This window comes from Rhamphochromis sp. 'chilingali' (genome assembly GCF_963969265.1).
Source record: "Rhamphochromis sp. 'chilingali' genome assembly, chromosome: 11".
NCBI classification, from domain to species: Eukaryota; Metazoa; Chordata; class Actinopteri; order Cichliformes; family Cichlidae; genus Rhamphochromis; species Rhamphochromis sp. 'chilingali'.
In genome coordinates, this window is record NC_137938.1 from 17,107,879 (window position 1) to 17,129,318 (window position 21,440).

At 40.8% G+C, this 21,440-nt stretch overlaps 1 protein-coding gene across 1 annotated transcript in view; it reads left to right on the forward strand.

The window, feature by feature from the left end:
- me1 (malic enzyme 1, NADP(+)-dependent, cytosolic) overlaps positions 1-21,440 on the forward strand; it is an 82,581-nt gene that overhangs the window by 57,521 nt on the left and 3,620 nt on the right. The window contains exons 4-7 of the mRNA XM_080897174.1: positions 2,861-2,936; positions 5,024-5,185; positions 11,543-11,646; positions 21,177-21,286. Coding sequence (XP_080753300.1) covers positions 2,861-2,936; positions 5,024-5,185; positions 11,543-11,646; positions 21,177-21,286 — 452 coding nt within the window. The remainder of the gene's footprint in view (positions 1-2,860; positions 2,937-5,023; positions 5,186-11,542; positions 11,647-21,176; positions 21,287-21,440) is intronic.

A 21,440-nucleotide genomic window follows, 5' to 3' on the forward strand; every position in this document is an offset into this window, starting at 1 on the left:
GGTTCACTTCATATCTCTCTGACAGAACTTTTATGGTGAGTATGGATACATGCTCCTCTAAGATCCATAAAATGACATGTGGTGTGCCTCAAGGGTCGGTTCTAGGCCCTGTACTTTTTAATTTGTATATGCTCCCTCTCGGCAGTGTCATCAGGAGGCATGGAGTGAACTTCCACAGTTACGCTGATGACACGCAGCTGTACATCTCCGTGTCTCCTGATGACACCAGACCAATGGATGCCCTTTTTAATTGTATCTTGGATATAAGATCTTGGATGGCAGAAAACTTTTTACAGCTTAACCAGGACAAGACTGAAGTTTTAATTGTCGGTCCTGAGGCTCAGAGAGAGAAACTTTTGTCTAAATTAGAGGCATTTTCACTATGTCCTTCGCTACAAGTGAAAAACCTGGGTGTTATTTTTGACTCTGAGCTTGGTTTTATCCCACATGTTAAACATGTAACCAAAATTGGATTTTATCATCTAAAAAATATAGCCAGAGTCCGCCCTATTCTCTCTCGGGCCAACACGGAGATGCTGATGCATGCTTTTATTACCAGTCGCATTGATTACTGTAATGCCCTGCTCTCTGGTCTTCCTAAGAAGAATATTTCAACTTTACAACTCTTGCAAAACTCGGCAGCTCGTGTGCTGACGAAGACCAGAGGGCGGGCCCACATTACACCGGTTTTAGAATCGCTGCACTGGCTCCCCGTGTGTTTCAGGATCGATTTTAAAGTTCTTTTATTGGTTTTTAAATGTCTTAATGGTCTTGGGCCTTCTTATCTCTCAGATCTGCTTTTACCATACGAACCCTCGCGGACCCTGAGGTCCTCTGGTACTGGCCTTTTGATTGTCCCTAAAGTCAGGACACATACTCACGGAGAGGCAGCTTTTCAGTGGTATGGTCCTCGTCTGTGGAACAGCCTGCCGGAGGAGCTCAGGGCCGCAGAGAACGTACATGTTTTTAAGAACAGGCTCAAGACCCACCTTTTTAATTTAGCTTTTACTTAGCGTTTATTTATTTTTTTATGCTTATTTATTCTATCCTGTTATTCTATTATTAATTTAGGATTTACCTAATATTTTTTGATTTTATTCTTATTCATTTTTTAATCTTCTTACTCTATTTATATTTATATTGTATCCTGTTCTTATTTATTTTATCATTTTACCCTGTATATATCGTATTGCGTCATATCTCCAGTGTTTCCTCGGAGGGCGCTCTCTGCACCGGGGCTGTTATTGACCGTGGCTGCTGGGTCTCTGGGGTCCTCTCAGCCTGGTTGGGGGGCTCCTTGGCCTCCCTCCTGCTGTGTGCCCAGCCCGGAGGCTGCGGTCTGTGACCGGCTCCCGGTGCAGACGGCTCCCTGTTATAATGTTTCCTCACTTGGCTCATGCGAGCCCAGCCCAATTTTTACTCTTTAAGTGTGCGCGTGTGTGTATGTGTGTGTGGGTGGGGGTGGGGGGATATATGTGTATTGAGAGTGTGGGGAGTGAGTTGGAGGGTGGGGTGGGCTGCTTTTAACTATGTAAAGCACTTTGTGCTACATTTTTTCTGTATGAAAAGTGCTTTATAAATAAAGATTGATTGATTGATTGATAAGCATCTCTTCCATTTAAATGTGGTCATCGCATGATCAGCTACCCTGCTCAAACCAAACACACACATCTTAATTCAGAAGTGGCTAAAGTTTATCCTAAAAGCTGATGGTTTGGTTTAAAAGATTTGCTATTGAGCATGTGGTTTTAAAGCTGTTTAAATTGAATCCATTTTGCTCATTTCCAGGACTCTGCTAGAGTACCTTTGATTCACAATTCAAAATATTGCATATTTATCTTATACTCTGCCACTTTGCCACTAACCCAACCTTCCTCTTATTGGCTGTCCCTGGGTCTGAGCTTTGTCCTCACAGATAGTACCAGAGTATTACACTAACTGATTCACAATTAGTATTACGCTCATTATTTGAAGATGGATCTATCTGTTTATCTACCTGTCTGCCTATAAATAAAACATATATAGATACATAGATAGAGTTTTAAAGTTTATTTTAAAATAAGGAAAACAACTATATCGAGTGCACTTAATTAAAGCATCTGTTTCAAGGCTGTTCACATGTGGGATATCCACTGAATTTTTAATATAATCTTTTCTGCTGTGTTTTTTTCCTGCCATATCACAGCCTTTTTTTTATTTGACACTTTTATGTCTTTCTCTTCATCTCACTCTGTTTTTTCTTAGATTTAACAGCGTCTCATACTGTTTGCATTTTCCTCCTGGTTTCCACCATAAACACTGATCTGGGATGCTTTTTTTCATTTTATGAGCAGATCCTTATAAATAGTGATGTTTTTACTGTTGTTGGCATACGAGGGAGGTTTTGCCCTTACATACTATAACCAGATGGGTCAGTAAAATAGGAAAGGTACTATAGTGGGACCCCACACACTGAGGAGATCTCTTTATCCTTGTCCTGGAGCAAAGGACATTGATGTAAGTGAGAAAAAAACAAAGACGGAGGTTTGGTAAGGGAGGTAGGGTTGGGTGGGTTAGGTGGACTAAGTCCCTGAAGAAGCCCTGGGCTTAACATTACTCCAATACTCAACATAGTTTTGTTCAGAAGAAAGGAAGCAGAAATGAAATAGCGGTTCACTTCAAACAGTTACTGAGGTAAAGATTTCAGGCTCGTTCTTTAAGCACAAAGTGTTGATGTGTTGCCATTCTTTTGCCAAGACTTTCTTAGTGACATTTTGCTTTGATAGAGCAGAAAGGTCAAAGTTAAAGACTGAGAAAGAGGATTTTCTGGTTAACTGTCTAATATCTAAAAATGTAAAATGTCTGCTTTTCTCTGTTCTAGGGGGCTGTTTATCACTATTCACGACTGTGGTCACATTGCTTCAATACTACAGAACTGGCCAGAAAAGGACATAAGGGTAAATAACTCAAACATAAGGTCAGCAGTGATAGAGTCATAAAAACACTGATGCAAAAATTATGTAATTATTTTTGGTGATCTTTGGCTCAGGTCTATTTTTCTGATGTCTTGTGGTCACCTGCTGTCATGTGTTCCAGATAGAGAAAAAGTCTGGTACGATTGTTATTATATTCTTTTGTTCGCACACAACGAGACCGGGGAAAGCAAAACTGAAAACACTAAGACTATCAAAGTAAAACAGGAAACACAAGAGATGCGCAGAGACACAGACTGACACTGAAACAATCTGAAGCACAGACATGAAAACATCCTTCTACTAGACGTGACACAAGGAACACAGGGGAAGCACAGAGACAGAAACCAAGAGACCAGAAACTATAAATAACAATGAAATCAGAGACTATTAATGATAATTCAGAACATAAAATGCTGGGTCACAGACCCAGGGCCATGTCAGTTTGAAATGCATGGAGATTTACAGCATAGCAAAAAACCACTACTTTCAAATGTGTAGTGCTTGTGTGCTGTGTTAACACTAAGGGGTGTGAAAACAGAAAAAGAGTAGTGCTGTAGTGTTGTGGTGATTGATGTAGAACAAGCTAATGGGTGGTGTGTTTAACTTTACTCAACTTGAAAGCCGGCGAAGTGATTACCAGCTGGACGGAAGAATACTGGTGACTGAAATAAGGCAAGATGTGAAATATTTACGAGGTATGGAAATGTGCATGACCATGTGTCAGCTACATTGTGTTTTATATGGAGATTTCATGATGAATGAAAGATGGGACTTGACATTATTACATGACAGGGTTGTGAAGCTGGGAAGTATTGGCTTTGGTCCTTTTATGCAATTAAATAAATACTGACTGTTTGCTAATGCAAAGAAAATAAAATACTGAACCGTTTACTAAAGTATACTGAAGGTGTTTCTTTTAAAAATAAGACCATATACAAACCATAAGATGGTGATATTTAATGGTGAGATGCATGATTATCCATTTAATACAGTATGACTACACTAAATATTTCAAGATGATTAGAGGGGCTCTCTCTAAATCCAGTAGTCTCTGGGGCTTGGAAGACTTTGGCATTGATTCCCTTGACCCGTCTTACTGGCCAATTTCCCAAAAACCTCAACTATTTCTTTAATCTTGTGTATAGCACAACTATGTGCAAGTCATAATCTAGCCATATTTAGAATGACGACACCAGAAGGCATTCTTGGCATGTCAAATATACCTGCAGCCTCAGCCACCTGTTCGCAGCTGTCAACAGCAGGGCATTTACCTCGGCACTGACATGCCGCCTCTCGTTGTCAGGGTGGTCTTATGATAAGCTCGCCTAATATGCCCTACTTTAACAGAGGGCACGCTGGAGCCAAGGTAGCCATCCACTGACAGGACTTGGCTGCTTTTCTGTCACATATTAACAAGTGATAGAAAAAACAAGCTGCTAATGGTATTTAGTAAGGGTGCTGTGGATTTTAAATTCAGAAAGCTAGCGGCACTCTTTAAACATTCAGATTATGGGAGAAAAAGGCTGTTAAATCCTTGGGCCAGAGTTTTCTGCGTCATAGCAATGCTGGAAAAAAGAACTGAAGAAAAAAAGAAAAACAGAAAAACGCTCCAAATTAGGAACATTTTGCATTAAACTGTTCTGCTGCTGATATTAAACATTACACAACTGTTTTATATATAGATATATATACTGTGGAAACAACCCACTGAGAAACTTATCTCTTAATAAGTAAAGTGACTTGTGAGTGGAAAGCCAGGTGGTGTAGGAGTGCCTGGCTCACTCTGAGGAAAAAAACATGTTTTCTGGTAGTGGGGTGGACTTGTATTGATGAAGAAATTTGGAGTTGAAACAAAATAAGGTGAAGCAAAGTCATTTATTTAATCAGATTTAATGTGGCTAGCAAGAATCTGATATCCCCAATACGGGAAAAAAAGGTTTGAGTGATTTCTTCTAACCAGAATGTAGCTGAACCACGCACAGATTTTTAATAAAAATAATAAGATAATAAGATCTCTGGTGTGACCTCTGTATGCTGTTTTTATGGCTGACAGTTTAATCTATTAACAGGCTGTGTGCGTGACGGATGGAGAGAGGATCCTCGGGCTGGGGGACCTCGGCTGCAATGGCATGGGAATCCCAGTTGGCAAGCTGGCCCTTTACACAGCCTGTGGAGGTATGCCACCACAGCAGTGCCTACCTGTCATGCTGGACGTTGGAACAGACAATGAGGTAAGAGCTGAGCTCTGAATATGACTGAGTCCCTACAGCAGCATCTTTTCTATCTTTTCTGGTACTTTTATAATACTCTACTGAATTGAAAAGAACTTAAACAAACAGACAGACATGTTGATTTGTGAGCTTTAGAGGTACTGCGAGGTGCATTTTGTAACCTTTGAGAGAGATATTTAGTATTAAACCCTAAGCAGTGCAAAATATGGCACACTTGGCTGTCTACATGGTTATGATGAAGAATGACTTCTGTATCACGGGCTCATTAAGTTGTTGTCTCTTGAAGTATCTTGTATCTCTTTAGAAGTATTTGACCTCTTGAAGTTGTTTTTGTTTGTGGCCATGGTGAAAAACGTCTTTTAAACTTCTCTCCCGTGTCATTTATCCATAAAGCCCAAGATTGTTCACGTTGGTCCAACAGTGTGGGGCTTTTACAGATTAAATTAAGGTATGTTTTTTTCAGGCACTAATTCAATAAAATAGCCTTGGGCTAGAGCGGTTAATCCCCCCATTGGTGGGCAAGACTAGAAGTCAGCCGAGAAAGGAAAACAAATCTCACACTTTACAACCAGGAAATACCCTTTACCTAACCAAGGCTAGCAGCTCCATTGATGGGTGCCAGTTGGGAAAGCACCTTTCCTCTTTGCCAGTTTGTGGGAGTAGCAGCCAACAGAGCTGTAGTCATCCATCTATGGACCCTGTTCTGCATGTCAGCAGCTCTGAAAGACGATGCAAACCGGGCATGGAGCACGTGTTTGTGTAGCCTTAAACAGACTAAGAATAGTCTTCGTGTGCTTCTATATATACACAACTTTTGGCCTTGGCTAAGGGCGTGGCACACTCAGATGCTTGTGTGCCCAGCACAGCTGAGATCCATCCGTCAGTAGATATCCTTCATTTTTCCAAGACCATCTTTGGATGACTCAGTCCTGGGCTTTAGTTTAATTCCAAGCAGATGTCTCAAGTGGATTAAGGATGAGACGTTTCAAAGAGTAGTGGAGTGCGCAAATAAAGTGTAGGAAGAAATATTAAGCAGCAGGAAGAAATTCAAAGAGCAGTAAGACTGGACAGAGGCCAAGAAAACCTTTGAGAACATGCAGGTGATGTCTTCTTTGATGAACTGTAGACAACATTTTCTCAGTGCAGTCGTCATCAGAGAATTTAGGCTCACAGCAAAAATCCCCTGTATAAGAACAACAAAAACACTGCTCTCTTCCTAGAAACCTCATAAAAAAAATATTACATTAGTCTTTTTCCTGCCATTCTAACTGGAATAAGTCATTCTTCCAAGTCCTGCACCTCAGTTCTTTATCTTTATAAGCCTGCTCTACCTTTTGACCTTTTCCCGTACTGTCATCGCTACAGACTCTAGTTTTCCACATTGAATCTTCTGCTCTGTTTAAGTGATGTTATTTTAGGGTGATAATACTGTCTGCGGATCTTTGGGTACATGACAGCAGTTTTAGACATTTATGGGCATCACAGCACAGCTTTAACAGGTCTTTATAGAATGTCTTGATCCATACTTGCTCTTATCCCAGAGTGTCTTTTTACCTCATTCCAAAACAGTGACACAGTTTTTTGACTGCTTAAGTATGTGCCATCTTATAAAGTTCTTGTAGTACAGTGCTAATCTCAGTTCAGTTGGATGTTGATTATTTCAGAGATGCTTTGTTAGCTTGTACAAAGAGGAGAACTCAACATATCTCATATTTATATGTTCAGACTATTTTTATGTTTAAGATTGAAGGCCTTATGAAACAGATGGATTTTTTTTGAGTGTTGCTGCTCCATGTTGAGTCACATACACTGATAAATGTATTGCTTTTTCAAGTGACTTCACCACCACTGAATATTAGATTTATATTAATCTTCTTAAATCTTGAAAAGGAGCTCAAGAGTCTTTCTTTGTCAGCACATTCCTTTAATGTTGTGTTAGATATAAGATTTACTATACATGTCTGACACTCACAAACATACAGATATATATTTCTGCTGCTCATTCAACCTATGCATAGCTGTACAAGAGCTTTTGCTGTGGTCTGCCTGGCCATGGGTGACTTCCATTTTTCTGTTATTCTAAAGAGATGACAGAATAAATGAGACGTAATAGGATAAATAGACTGCTATGTGAGTGTGTACATGTGTGGTTCTTCAGGACCAGTTTGATATGGAAGGGAGGCTTGCCTGCTGCCACTGGTAACTCGCTTCACTCTGCAGGAATGATGGGAGCAGATGGAGGTGGAAGGCTATGTGGTAGTGGTAGCACTAGCTAATTATTAAAATGGCTGTTATTATGGGATTATGTGTGTCCTTGAGTGGATGTAGGGGTAGAGAGAGGCAGGCATCCATCCAAACAGTCAAGAATGCAGGCCCCCACAAGCTAGACATACCTCTGTTTTTTCTTTAAACCAAAAGTTCACATTTTGTGACACTGACTTATTTTCTTTCATGCCAAGAGTTAGATGAAAAGATTGCTGCCACTGTAAGGCCAGCAGCTTTACTGTTTAGCATAGCTTAGCAAAACCAAAGCACGTCTCTGTCCAGAGGTAACACAGTCAACTCACACCACTCCAACACCTTACATGGTAATCCGTACCAGCGTGTAAATTTGGTGTTTTAATCTGTTTCCACCTTTTCTGCTTGAGCTAAGCTAACCAGCCTCTGACTATAGCTCCATATTTGTCTTGATAACAAACATCAGAGTGGCTTAGACTACTGTGGGGCGTAGTTCTTCTTCCCTTATCTCCTTTCACTTATTTAATCATTAGTTATTATTAATCTCTGGCTCTCTTCCACAGTACGTCTTTTGTCCTGTCTCAGTCCCCTCACCCCCAAACTGGTCATGGCAGACGGCTGAGCCTGGTTCGGTTGGAGGTTTCTCCTTCCCACTGTCTCCAAGTGCATGAGGATAGGGGGCTGTCTGATATTTGGACTTTCTTGTTAATACTGTATTCCACAATACAAAGCATCTTGAAGCAACTGTTGTTGTGATTTGAATGCTTTATAAATAAAACTGAATTTAACTAACATTATATTGATAGTTTCACCTTATGAGAGGTGCTGAATCTAGCTATTTTGGTGGGCAGCTAAAAACCCTAGGTGGGTGAAAAAATTGTGAGTGAAAAAAAGACCAGAGGTTAGAGCAGCCAACTAGTATGGTGGAGGTTTCCTGTAGCATCCCTGAGATGAGTGCTTTTTGTATATAATCCACGACACAAATAAGGATTGTAAAACAACCTACAAATATTAAGAACCCTATTATTAAGAACTGGAAGCCAAGACTTTTTCGAGTGTTTTTTTGCAATGTTTTTTCCACAAACTCTCAAGTTTTCAAACTGTCCCAACATCTCACTCTGTATATCTGTATGTCTCTGAGCTTCTGTACAGCAAAATCATTGAAGCAACACGATTGTAAACTCATGTCTTCACCACGGCGCAGCGTACCAGTTTACAAAAATCGAGAGGTGCACGATTGGCCGAAGCACAAAGATTGTGGCGCGCAACACAGAATGTGATGCCAAATTCGGCACACGACACGGCGAGCACAATGGCTCCATTATTTATGTGTTGCAGCTGTATGTTGCTTTCTTTGGACTGAAGGACAGCAGTCACTGCAGGAATTAGAATGCACTTTTATTCTTTATATGTTAGATTTAGTTGGCCTGGTGGTGTGCTGGTTAGCACTGACATCTCACAGCAGTGCTGGTTGTAATCAAAACTGGAGTCTTTCTGTGTGAGGTTTGCATTTTGTCTATGTACTCCAGCTTCTTCTCACAGTCCCAAGACTTCCCCCAGTTAAGTGGTGATTCTAAAATGGTTGTAGGTGTGAGCGACTGTTATGATAGCTTGGCGACCAGTCGAGTGTGTACCCTGCCCTTACCCTAGAACAGATGGGATAGGCTCCAGCACCCTCTGTGACCCTGAACTTAAAAAGTGTTTAAGATAATGGATGGATTGCGAGGAAGTGTTGAGCCCGCTCCTCCTAATAACTAGAACTGGACTAGTTTATGAGCATGCTTTGTAGCTATCTTGCTATTATTTTTTAAGCAGCACATGTGTGAGCTGTGTAAACTATAGTGAGACCCGGCAAGCTTGCAGGGAGAGGGTTTCAGAAACAGATACACAGCATGAAGGAAAGTAAACAGTTTCTCCAGTAGTCTCATTTTTTTTTCTCTGCTTCACCCTGTTATCTCCCCTGATTGTGTCTGTCTGTCTGTTTCTGGGTCTGACTCATGCTGAAATGAGAGTGTGATGTCATCCTGAACAATATGCTGTTTGTGCGAGTCCTGGGTGGGCTATCAGACTTCAGCGCTTGGGTGTCTTCTGGCTCAGACAGGTAGAAGATGTGCAGTGTTAATGTTCAGTTTTGTTTCACCTCTTATTCAAAGTTTAATGTTGTATGCGACACGTATATAAACTCAACTAGGCACAACAAGTCATTTGAATATAGATCTATATTATTATCTTGAAGTTGAAGTCTTTAGTGTGGAAACGAGTGAAATAGGAGCTCCTGTGTCTCACAAGCACAGACTGTAAAGCCATACACGAGGACTAATCCCCTCTGAGAGAAGAGGGCCTGCGCAGCACAAAGGACAGCTTAGCCAATCAGCAGCAGATAATCTGGGACAGAAAGACAACTCATGTCAACAGTTCAGCACAGTGTCAACGGGGTCAGAACACTTGAAAATCACTCACGACTTCTTCTCTTTCACCTTAAAAAGCAGGGGTTTGATTTTTTTGCAGTTACTAAATGAACTGAGTGACACAAAAAACTTTTGCTGCTCCCTCGGATATCAGGGATATCAGAACTCTTGTGGGACCACATGAAAATGTTTTGCTTGTTTTGGTTACAGTTGAACTTGGCCACCACTGCCAGGAAATGACTTGTCAACTTCAAATAAATATTGTCTTAAATAAGCTTTTTGAGCTGTTCTTGGACATGGTGACTATTGACCCTGCCATGGAAAGGTGGCTTCTCCCTTCTCCAAGCCGCGTTGATCGTAGTGCCACCCTTTAATTATCCATTTCCATAAGTAAAGGTCGTCTGTCCCAGCGAGGCATGACTGCACTGTGGAGCAGTTCCCCCAAATTTGGACATCACAAATGAAGTCAGTGTTTATAGAGTGCAGCACGAGTAGATTTAGCTAGAAATTGTTTTTTGTATTATTAGACACTGCATGTGACAGGTGCACCATGCTGGAGGATGAAAGACCTGAATTTGTGCTTCAGGTTGTGTTCTGAAAACACTTGTTATCACAGGATATTATTATTACAAATGTCTTAAATTTTAGTTCTCTTCACCCATCATTATCTATCATCTGAAGCAGGTTGTAGATCAAGCCAGAATGGTGGTGGGTGTAACTCAGGCTTAAGTAAGCAAAACTAGATAGCTATCGTTTGCTGGACGACGAGATACAAAAAACAAACCATTAATGATAAAACGGTTTCTCACTGTCGCCATCTTGGTATTGAAATAGACTTCACAAATGGGGGAAACAAGACCATGAAAACAAGGACATTGCAAGCTGAAAAGTCGTTACCCAATAAGCAATTTTTTTTTTAATCTTATTTTGTATCGAAACACATTTTGTCATGTTTGTTCTTAAAAAGTACTACTTTACACATTTACTTGATCATTTACAAAATGAACTTCATGACCTGAAAACTTGCAACTGAGCTCATGAATTCTCCTGAAGAGTGTTTACAGAGGTTTTCCTGCCAATTAATTTTTGTGTGTGCACACACGAAAATCAGCTTTGTCACGGACATGAGAGCAATTGTAATTTGTTTCCTCCATCCCTGACCATGTCAGATTTCAGGTGAAATATGCCCTGATGCATCAAAGCAGACTTTGTGGGCACTCTGTCACTCTAGTGAGGAATTTTGGTTCACCTAACAAACAACAGTGTCCCCCTCGCTCCCCGTCTCTTAAACACACACTTGCTTTTATCACTTCACTCAAAGGTCAAAGGTCAATCCTTCATTTCCTCAGCCTGAAGGGTCCCTTTGACTGTTTAGTTGCTGTACATTTAGAAAACAGTTTTTTTTTTATAGCTCACGCAGTCACACGTTTACATTCTTAGTTTCATTTGTCTCTACCATCAGTTGTTATCTTTCATTGTAAATGATGGAAAAGTGGAAATTTTTAATTGGATTCACTTTACAATCTTTAGTTAGAAAAACCCCCAAAACTACTGCATAGTTTGACAAAGAATAGGGTAAAAAAAATAGGCAATATCTCTGCTTCTGCAGTATCAGTTTAGGAGTGCTATTTTGCATAGCTTCAGTCTTCCTAGGATTTTTACCTTCCTCTCTCATGTGTTGCCCTTTCCTCTCCTTCCTGTGATTTTACAGGCTCTGCTGAAAGACCCTCTCTACATTGGACTGAGACATAAGAGAGTGCGAGGCCAGGCCTACGATGACCTGCTGGATGAATTTATGAAGGCTGTATCAGACAGGTATGGTCATATTTACCTTCAATTTATTATTTGCCCACTTCCTCTTTGGGGCCTGCTATCGCCATTTCAGCGCGCTGCGCTCTTAAAGGGAAAACGTTAAGCAGTTTAGCATGGTCGGTGCATGCTTTACCATGCAGCCAAATTTCATGGGGTTCAGGGGTCTGGAATTTGAGTCACATTGATTCACCTTCTTTGAACTTTTCTGAAGTTTAGGTTGCTAAGAAATATTCATCAAAACTCTTGCTTACTGGCTGAGTGGTAGCATTGGCTTATTGAGAAGTGATCAGAGAGTCAGTGAAGCTTTTTATTTTATTGGCATGTTTCTTTCAGACAGATGACTGAAACCAGCTGACTAGCTATTGAGTAGGCAGCAACTATTCTGGACCTGTCCACAAACATTTGTTTCTTATTAATAAATCAAGATCGAGCTCTTTTCTTTCAAGGATAAAGGGAAAGCTTTGTTGTTTGTCATAAACTGGTTTATACTAAATGGTTGGAGAATGTGACAAAGAATGTGAAAGACGCTCACACAACTGGTGGAGACCTCTGGTTTGTGGAGGAATGTGCCTTTTCTGTGTGTTTACCCCAGTAATCCAGTGCAGGGAAAGTATCTGGTCGTGTTATTCCCAATCAAAGAGAATTTGTAATTGAGATCTGTGATGTCATGTTGACATGCAAAACCTTATTAGTGGTTAGCTTTGGCTTCTTTCACTTGGAGCCACAGTAAGGCACTGAACTATTTAGTGTCTTATATGGTCACTTACTTGATTTGTATTATCAGAGCTAAAGTTTATTGCTTTTCTGACCTAAAATTATTGTGGACGTGCTATTGCTTCTTGTTGGGACCGGTACCTCCTGTGTTTACTGGAGTCTCAGACATGTCTGTGTACCATGGAGCCATTACAACCACACACACACACACACGGCTGGTAGAGCCTCATCCTAACCCAGGGAGGCTGGAGTCCAGAGGGAGAAGTCTGGGTCTGGGCCTCCTCCAGCTGGCAACAGCAAGCCACGACTCTAATAACCGGGTAGCTTCCCAACTACAGGGAACAGCAATGCTTTTTCCCCAAAGGAGCCAGATTGGCGGAAAATGAATAATTATGGGCTCAGAGATTCAATGAATGATTACAGCTCTGCAGTCTTTTAAGTAATATTCATGTTTAGTTTTCTAAGAAACTAAACGTGAACTAAAATACTCCAGATTGACTCATCATCAATAAGAAGAAGTCTTTTTAATCCGCTGTTTCAGAAATACTTCTTAGTTCGAAGGCAAATGGTTGGTGATGCAACCCGCTGTTTGATTTCAGGCCAGACTCCCAACTCCACAAAAGAATCAGGTTCAGTGGTGCTTTTGTCTGCTAGCAGAAATGAAAGTAATTATCTCATAATCTCATTGCTGCTGCACACACCCACAGCACAGGGTAAGCCACAGCTCTGCCGAAGTTCGGAAACTTTGAACTTCACATTTCTGCGCAGCATTTTGATAATTTACTTCAAACTTAGAAATCCACTTTCATTTCATTGCAACCGTCATTGCAGCGCTACAGGTTTTTTCCTTAAAAAGCTGGAAAATGATTTAAACTTTTTTAGACTCAAGTAAAAAAAGAATACCATTTTAAAAATGGCCATAAAAAGACCAAAACATAGGCTACCAGATTTAAATTTCTCTGCTTTCTACTTAAAGGTCAGCTCCTTTTGAACTACTGTGATTATTCAGGTACTGCTGTTACTTTTAGATGGCTACCTGCATACTCTGGTGTACCCTGGATTTCTTCCACTGTGTCAAAACAGTGCATCTCAATTTAAATATTAGTCCCACAGAGCCAAGTTTGGGGCAGACATCTTTTCTGTTGGATTTGTTAAGAATTATCTCAACTTTTTAGGTTGTTCTGTCTGTGGGTCATAGCCGCGTCCCATCACCAGTGGTGACCACCAGCACAAGGCCACGTGGGGTTGACACAAAAGAGTATCTTTGCCCTTTGTGCAAGTTTGTGGTCTATTGTGAAATCACAGTTGTCCACAGTGGTCTGAATGAGAAAGTTATCCAAACCCAGAGAGGTCACAATAAAGTGTTCATTACTTTAAAAGATAGATTTGGGCAAAAAAATAATAATAAATAAATAAAAATCAGATGAAGCCAGTGAGATAAACAAGTAAATGGAAATTGTTTGATTTAGATGCCATCTGTGCCATTTTAGTATTAGACACAGGAATTCAAAAAGGAAAGGCCTAAAGTAAGCTGTATTCAAGAATTCAGTCCTGTACTGGACCAACACACTGAGATGATAATGAATTATATTAAATAATGTATAATTAATATAACAGATAGCCGACTGAAATACTCAATTCAATTCAATTTTATTTATATAGCGCCAAATCACAACAAAAGTCGCCTCAAGGTGCTTCATAGATACAGAGAAAAACCCAACAATCATATGACCCCCTATGAGCAAGCACTTTGGCGACAGTGGGAAGGAAAAACTCCCTTTTAACAGGAAGAAACCTCCGGCAGAACCAGGCTCAGGGAGGGGTGGGGCCATCTGCTGTGATTGGTTGGGGTGAGAGAAGGAAGACAGGATAAAAGACATGCTGTGGAAGAGAGACAGAGGTTAATAACAGATATGATTCAATGCAATGCACACACATCCACATCTGCTTTGTGTTGTCACTGACGCTGTTCTTGCTGCCGCTGTCCTTACCTGATGTTTTTCACATATGCTTAGAGTGAGAGGAGATCCCAGAACAGAGCCATACAGCCAAGCATAAATTATTGCAAATGGGGAAAACAATTTTCCTTTGATTGTTTCAGTTAGGGTGACAATAATCAGATAAAAGTCAGTTTATGGAAAGTAAAAACAGACTAATAACCAGAAGGCATGGATCGTAGGAGGGGGAGAAAGACAATGGATAGGCCAAAAGTATTTGAGCTCGATTTGGAGACCTGCAAGGTGTGCCCAAAAAAGTTTTAGGGCCCTACCTGGAGACTCCTGTATGAAGAAACCATGCAGAGAGCTGAAAGAGGAGAAATCAAAAACACCCTAGGTGAATAAATTTCATTAAAAGACCCTTGGAGGCCAAAGTACTCTCTGACATACTATATAGTGTTGTTCATTTCATAGGAAGGGCTGTGCTATATTTTACAGAAATAGACTTAAGGGTATTTCATGGATAATTCTGACTAGCATGCAAAAACTATAGAAGTGCAATCAAATGTATTAAAATTTTTGAAATGAGAGACTAAGGAACAGCCAGACAGACTGATGGATGTATATATGGATAAAAGGACCAACAGAGGAAAAGAGAAAGAATGCAGAATGTGCCTTTTTTTTAATGACGGCTCAGGGATTTGAGGAAATAATGTGTGCTGAGAGATGCTTGCTCTCTGGAGAGTGAGAAGGGGCTGGGAATTTATTAAGGCCTCAGCCACAAACCCCTGTAGGGACGGAGGGAGCAGACAGCCGTGTGTGTGTACACAAACACACGTGTATGTACACTGGTTCGACAGCTGTGTTTGGACAGAGCACCGTTGTCCGTGACCTTCTTTGCTGAGGTCCACCTTGGCTCTTGCAGCCATCATGAATGCACCAAAAGAAGTTCAAATCTTCTCCTCTGATTTCAGTCTCCCCCTCCTCGACCAGTGCGAGCATAAATGACTTCCACCTACTTCCTCTTAGTGGAGAGTCAAGTTTCATTAAGTCTCAGATGAAGCCAGATCACATTTCCTGTGGGAGCTGGGTCACTCGTTAACTCCTCAGAAATACAGACATAACACCAAACGTCTGAGTGATTCGCCACATGGGAATGCGTCTGTCGGCTCTTGTCTCTCTTTTTTTATATACTGTCAAACATTAATATTATTGTCGTAAGCACTTACTCTCAATATATTAGACTGCTTTCGCAGTAAGTGCCAAGAGACTATAAAATCTGAAAACAATGAGCCTGAGAGTCTTTCCTTTTCTTTTTCTGACAACATTTTGTCACAAATCACAGGGAAAAGAAGGTTTTAAGTAAAAATAGGACCTATTTTTTTCTAATCCACTAGCTCAGATTCCTGTCCCATGAAAGGAAAGCTTGGGCTGTAGGCTTTACTGCCTGTGTGGTTGTTTCCTGTTTTTATACATTTAAATTGACTAAAACACCTGCTTTCACATGATCATTTATATTGTTGAATTGGAGGATGAATGATTGGCTTACACTAAAAGCTAGCACTAATATAGCAGAATCTTCAAATAAGCTTTGAAAACCAGTTTTCTCAGTCAGCATCAGAAACCTCTAAGAGCATAATCAAGGAATAAAAGAGACAACCAGTGGTGTAGGATAAGGATGGTATATAAAATTTGAGGGCTGATGACTGTCCTTTGCTTAGTCTTACAGTTGAAAATGATGTATTGGTTTAAATAAAACAGTAACTTTCATATGAAACTCTATACCAGACTAAACAATGACTATGTGCCACAAGTTGCTGTTAGCTACTGTTCTGGTTCATGGTGTTAAAGTCCATCTTTTGTATACAGTCTTTGGTTTCAGCCATAGGAGAATTGACACTTTTCACTGTCTTGTTTTACATTCTTAAACAGCTGTTTGATTTTTCCTACCCTCTGTCCCATTTTGAGGGCTTTCCCACGAGGCCCTTTCTGGTACTCAGAAACTCTGTGAACAGACACCGCTGTTGACAATGCAAGGCTCCAAGACCAAACGTGACCTTTCACCCCTATCCAGAGAAAAAAAAAGTCACTGTTTTATATAATGTAGATGAGCATCAAGTCGCAAAACCTCCCAGCAAGTCCTGTTCTTCATTTTGAATTGTAAGGTTCTTACGCACTACATTTCAGCATTTCAAAGCTGAACTTTAAAGCAATAGTAAATGCAAGAAACATATAAATTATTTTACAGTATATTAGTAGGATTCATAATTATACTTCATACAAATAACTGTAAAACTAAATGACACTGAGATATTATCAACGTTACATTGACCCTTTTTTCTGTGTTGTTACCCAGGCACAGCGCTTTAAGTGTTTAAAAAAGTACACATTAATTAAAACAACATGTGAGTTGCCCTCAAATACCAGCTTTTTCACTCCTTGTTCTCAGCATTTACTACTCTCCTGTTTCTTTTTACGGCTCTTTGTTCCAGTGCTGATGCCCACTGACTGTTTCATTGATGGTGTTACTTAAGTTTAAAGTGGACTTGAATGACTGATTAATTTAATTGCTGCCAACACGTAACAACCGATGGCACAGGATCCACAGTGGAACCTTCTGTTTAAACGTCTGCATTTTGTTTTTGTACAATTACGGCTCATTCTGCGTTAGCACAGCCTGTGCACCTCTCCCCAGTTGTGCTCAGAGATTAATGCATTTTTCACAGCACAGTCAGGAGTATGGCGAATGTTTTTTCATCTTTTGGGTGGGCCTGGGCTTGGTTAGGTTTCTGCCCTTGATACTTTAAAGCAGACATAAAAGCAAATCCTGCTTCTTTGTCCAGTTTTTTTCCTCACTTTTTCAATTCAGTTGGAAAAGCAGTACATTGTCAGGTTTCAGCAGGTCATCAAGAAAAAAAAACAGATTTTCACAAACGGCCTCCAATGTGAGCTGTGTTTTAAGCAAGGCACACAAATATATGCTGTCAGAAACACTTCCCCTATCTTTATTGGAGCAGGAAGATGCTCGTTTCTTTCTGCCACAACCACAGAGAGTCAGTCTGTAGTTTATGGTCAGTGAATGCACATAAATATGCGTGTGTTTCCAGCTTAGTCATTCTGAAATATCTCTCAAAAGACCTGTCTTGAATTCAGATCTTGAATCCAGATCTGTCAGCGCTTTGACGGTTTTGCTGAGAATAGTTGCATTGAGTGAGCACTATTATCCCCTCACAGAGGACTACGCTCCCTCTGCTCTACATGAACTGGTGTGACCTCTCCGGCAGAGAGTTACACCAAACCATACCAGAGGGCGCTGTGCTGGCGATTGGGCAAGGCCACATCTATCCTCGCCCGTCGCCTGTCTCCTTTTTCCTGAAGCCCAAACACAATGAAAAGTTTATAGCTGCCTTCTTGGCCTCATTATCCCTCCTCTTTGCACAGGCTCTCAGTGCTTTAATGCTGCTCACTGCTTTATAGAAAACACATTTCTCTCTTCAGCACTGCTGTAGTCTTGGCAGTAAGTCAGCTACACTGTCAGTCTCTACACAAGACATTGGTGGCTGCAGCGAGGATTAACACTGACCAAGGAATGGCACTCTCTCACAAGGACATCAGGTTTTATTACAGCTGAACTCAGGTTGCTTCTCATGCGTTCTTTTACAGCCTCGCTTCCGCTCAGCTCCATCCTCCGCCGTCCTCCAAATCTAAGCAGTTTAGCAGCCACTGGAACAAGTGGGAAACAGCTTTAGTGAGACGTCTGCGTAACAGCGCAGACAATCTCACACCTTTGTGGGCCGAGATGGGAGTTTTATGAAATGACTGAAAAGGGAGAGAAAAAAGAAAGTGAGGAACTTGGATTTTAAAATGTCTGGCCTCTCTCTCTGCTCAGTTCACTGACAGGGCTGCAGGTGTTAGAAGAGACTCGCTCTGTTTGCTTGGCCTGTCCCCAATTTCCTCCATCACTCAGTTGCTGAAACATGAGCTCTGCTTTTCATACGGGTTTCGGACAAGCTCACCCTTTCCTAATGTTCCTATGGTCTTGAAACTGACTTAGAGCACAAGCAATTCTCTGCTGTTCTTGAATACTCTTAGAGAGTCGCATAACTTAAAGCACTTTGATGCAGTAATCTCACACATCTTTTGTTAATGTGAGAGTTTCAAAGTCTGCTGCAGGGTCTTACTTGTAACGTTACTTAGTGCAAGGCTTTTCTTCAAAGAGAAAAAGCTGCATGTTTGGAGCTAGTGGACATTCATGGATAGCAGCTACTAGCTTCATGTGCTACTGCTTCACAATCATTACTATAGATTCCAGCTGTCTTCATTAAAACACCATTACAAAATAAAATAGAATGGCAAAGCTCTCAGCTCTCTACCTGCGACTGTATACATCTGTATCTGTTTTAGTCTTCTTCCTCACAGAAGAACGGGGCAAAGCGAATGTCTGGGAGCAAATAAAAACACAGCTATTTACAGTGTGTGCTTAGGTAAGAGTGCCATCTCATTTAAAAATTCAGGAATCTGTGTTTAGGCAGGTGTGTGGTTTCTTGTTTTTTCACTTTTATGACATCGATTCATGCGATGTAACTCAAAGTTGGTGGGCTTGTTGCATTTGAGCCCAAGGAGTCTGAAGTTTTTTGGATGAGAGATGTGCTTTTTTTTTGCTTTTTTAAGAGAGTATAATTTGGTGTAAATTATTTAAAGACTGTATTTTACATAAAATGCTTAAAAAAGAAAGGATTAAGAGCCATTGTGACAGCTGTTTCTTACAAAATTAGAGAAGTTCGTGATTCTTGACTACAGAGCTATATCCTTGAAATTTCAGCATAGATGGACTTTTTAGCACTAGCTGGACCATCTAGAGCTGTCAATAAAGTTCAGCTTTGAATGCAGCATCATTCACCCAGTTTACTAAGTGATAAACACAGAGGAAACTCAGAATAAGAAATTGAACGTAATACTTCTTCTTCTTTTGGCTGCTCCCTTTAGGGGTCACCAAAGCGGCTTGTCCGCTAGTCAACAGAACCGGTGGTGTTCATTGTTAACCAGTGTATGGAAATCTTATTCTTCATGATCTGTATGTCTGCTTTAGTAAAGATTTTAGGGTAGATGCTAGAGCTGGGCGATAGAACGATAACGATATGTATCGCGATATAACTTTTACTCGATAGAGAAATTACGCTATCGCGATAGACCTCGCCGCTCTTGTCCTCAAAAAAAAAAAAAAAAAAAAAAAGGTCAGCCAATCCAAATTAAGTAGCGCAGAGCCGAACCAATCACAGCCGCAGCGTCACGTAGCGTGACTTGTTACGTACAGCACAAGTGCCAAGCCGCACGTGTGTTTGTTTGGGAAGCAGCCAGCGGGTAATGGAGGAAATGAGTGTGCCGACTAGAAAAATCAACCGAGCGTGACCGAAGAGAAAACAGATGATGGTTCCAGTGCCGGAGAGATTGTCAAACGGAAGAGCCATAGAAGTTCCGTAGTGTGAAGGTATTTCGGCTATTTCAAGTCTGACAAAAACAGTAGCGTGCCGAAAACAAGTCTGGAAATACAATAAACTGGTGCATGCGTCACACTGTGCGCCACGTTATTGTTTCGGTGAAATGAATTTCTACAATACTGTTACTGTTAATTCTACTCTCTGCAGTGTTTAAATGCTTACATATACACACAGTTACTGTCCCTCCACACATACTACTCGGTTCTGCTTCTATGCCCCAGCTTTGTTTACTTTTTCCCCACCGAGGCTTCTAGACTTCTGATTGGCCAACATTTCTGCACGGTTAGGAATCTAGCGCCACCTGCTGCTTTGGCATGTTCATAGCAGCGTTTTCCTTCATTTCTGCCTTTATGTGTGGACGGGATTATTTTTTAAAACGAAAACGGAAAATCTCCGTTTTCAAAAATACCCGTGTACGTGTGGACGTAGCCTCAGTCTCTGACTGGAAGCGCTAATTCGTCATTCGGCTTTTGTCAGACTAAAGTAATTGTTAAAACTGTTTGAAAAGCTCAGCTATACAACAAGGAGAGATTGAGAATTTCCTTTTAGTTCTCAGTTTATTTGATATTGACTCAATACTGCTGTAGGAGTACACTGGCTTGTAGCCCCTCATGGTTGGGTTAGGAACTGATCCTTAATGGAAACCAAGAATTTAAATACTAATTAAACTGGTACAAAAACCCTAGAAAACTAAAGAGGATCAGAACTCAAATAACATAGCAATAATGAAATATAAGCAGAAATAAAAAATTAACATAAAAATAATCCAAAGTGTCAAAGACGGGTAACACTTTAAAAAAAGAAAACAAGCTCGAGTATGCTGATAACAAACACCAGGCCAAGCTTTCCTTCTCCTACATCTGCAAACCTTTTTCTGCTCTCCAAAAATCAGGAAATCCCTGAAAGACATGGAAACTTTCATTTGGCTGCTTTATCTTGTTTACAGATGTGAAATGCTGGGCTGATGTTTGGTTGGTTGTTTAAAGTTTTTTGTAGGAGCTCATAAGCTCCGGCTCCTGTGTTGATTGCATGTGATAGGCGGTCCGAGCCCAACACTGCTCGGTGTTCTTTTGCTCCGATCTCACCTTTTTTGTGACTTTTATTGGATGTTTGACCTCTCTCACTGAAGCTCATTGTGACCAGCTGTTGTACATTTTACAAAGCAGTGCTCTTCTGTAAGCTGAGACCTTCAATCAGTTGTTAACTTTTTGCACCAAAAAGCCAGCAGTGCTGTTGCCGAGCACCTCCCTCTGGAGTGAAAAAAATGCTCTTTGTACACGTGTGGGCTGAATTTGAGATGTTAAGATAGCGACTCTCCTTCCCCTGCTCCTTTTCATCCTCCGTTTTGGCTCAGCCTGATGTAATGCGGCTCTTGTGTTCACAGGTATGGAATGGACTGCCTGATTCAGTTTGAAGATTTTGCCAATGTGAACGCTTTCCGCCTATTGAGCAAGTACCGCAACAAGTACTGCACATTCAACGATGACATCCAAGGTAACACACGCACACAAGGATGGATAAACCAGTTGTCAGTACAGCTGATAAAAAGCTGAGGAAAAACACCAGATGTCAAAACCAAACTGCCCTTCAGCTCTTGTATTTTTTAACTTTCCAAAAGTTTTCCCTGTGACTTTTTCATTAGCATCCT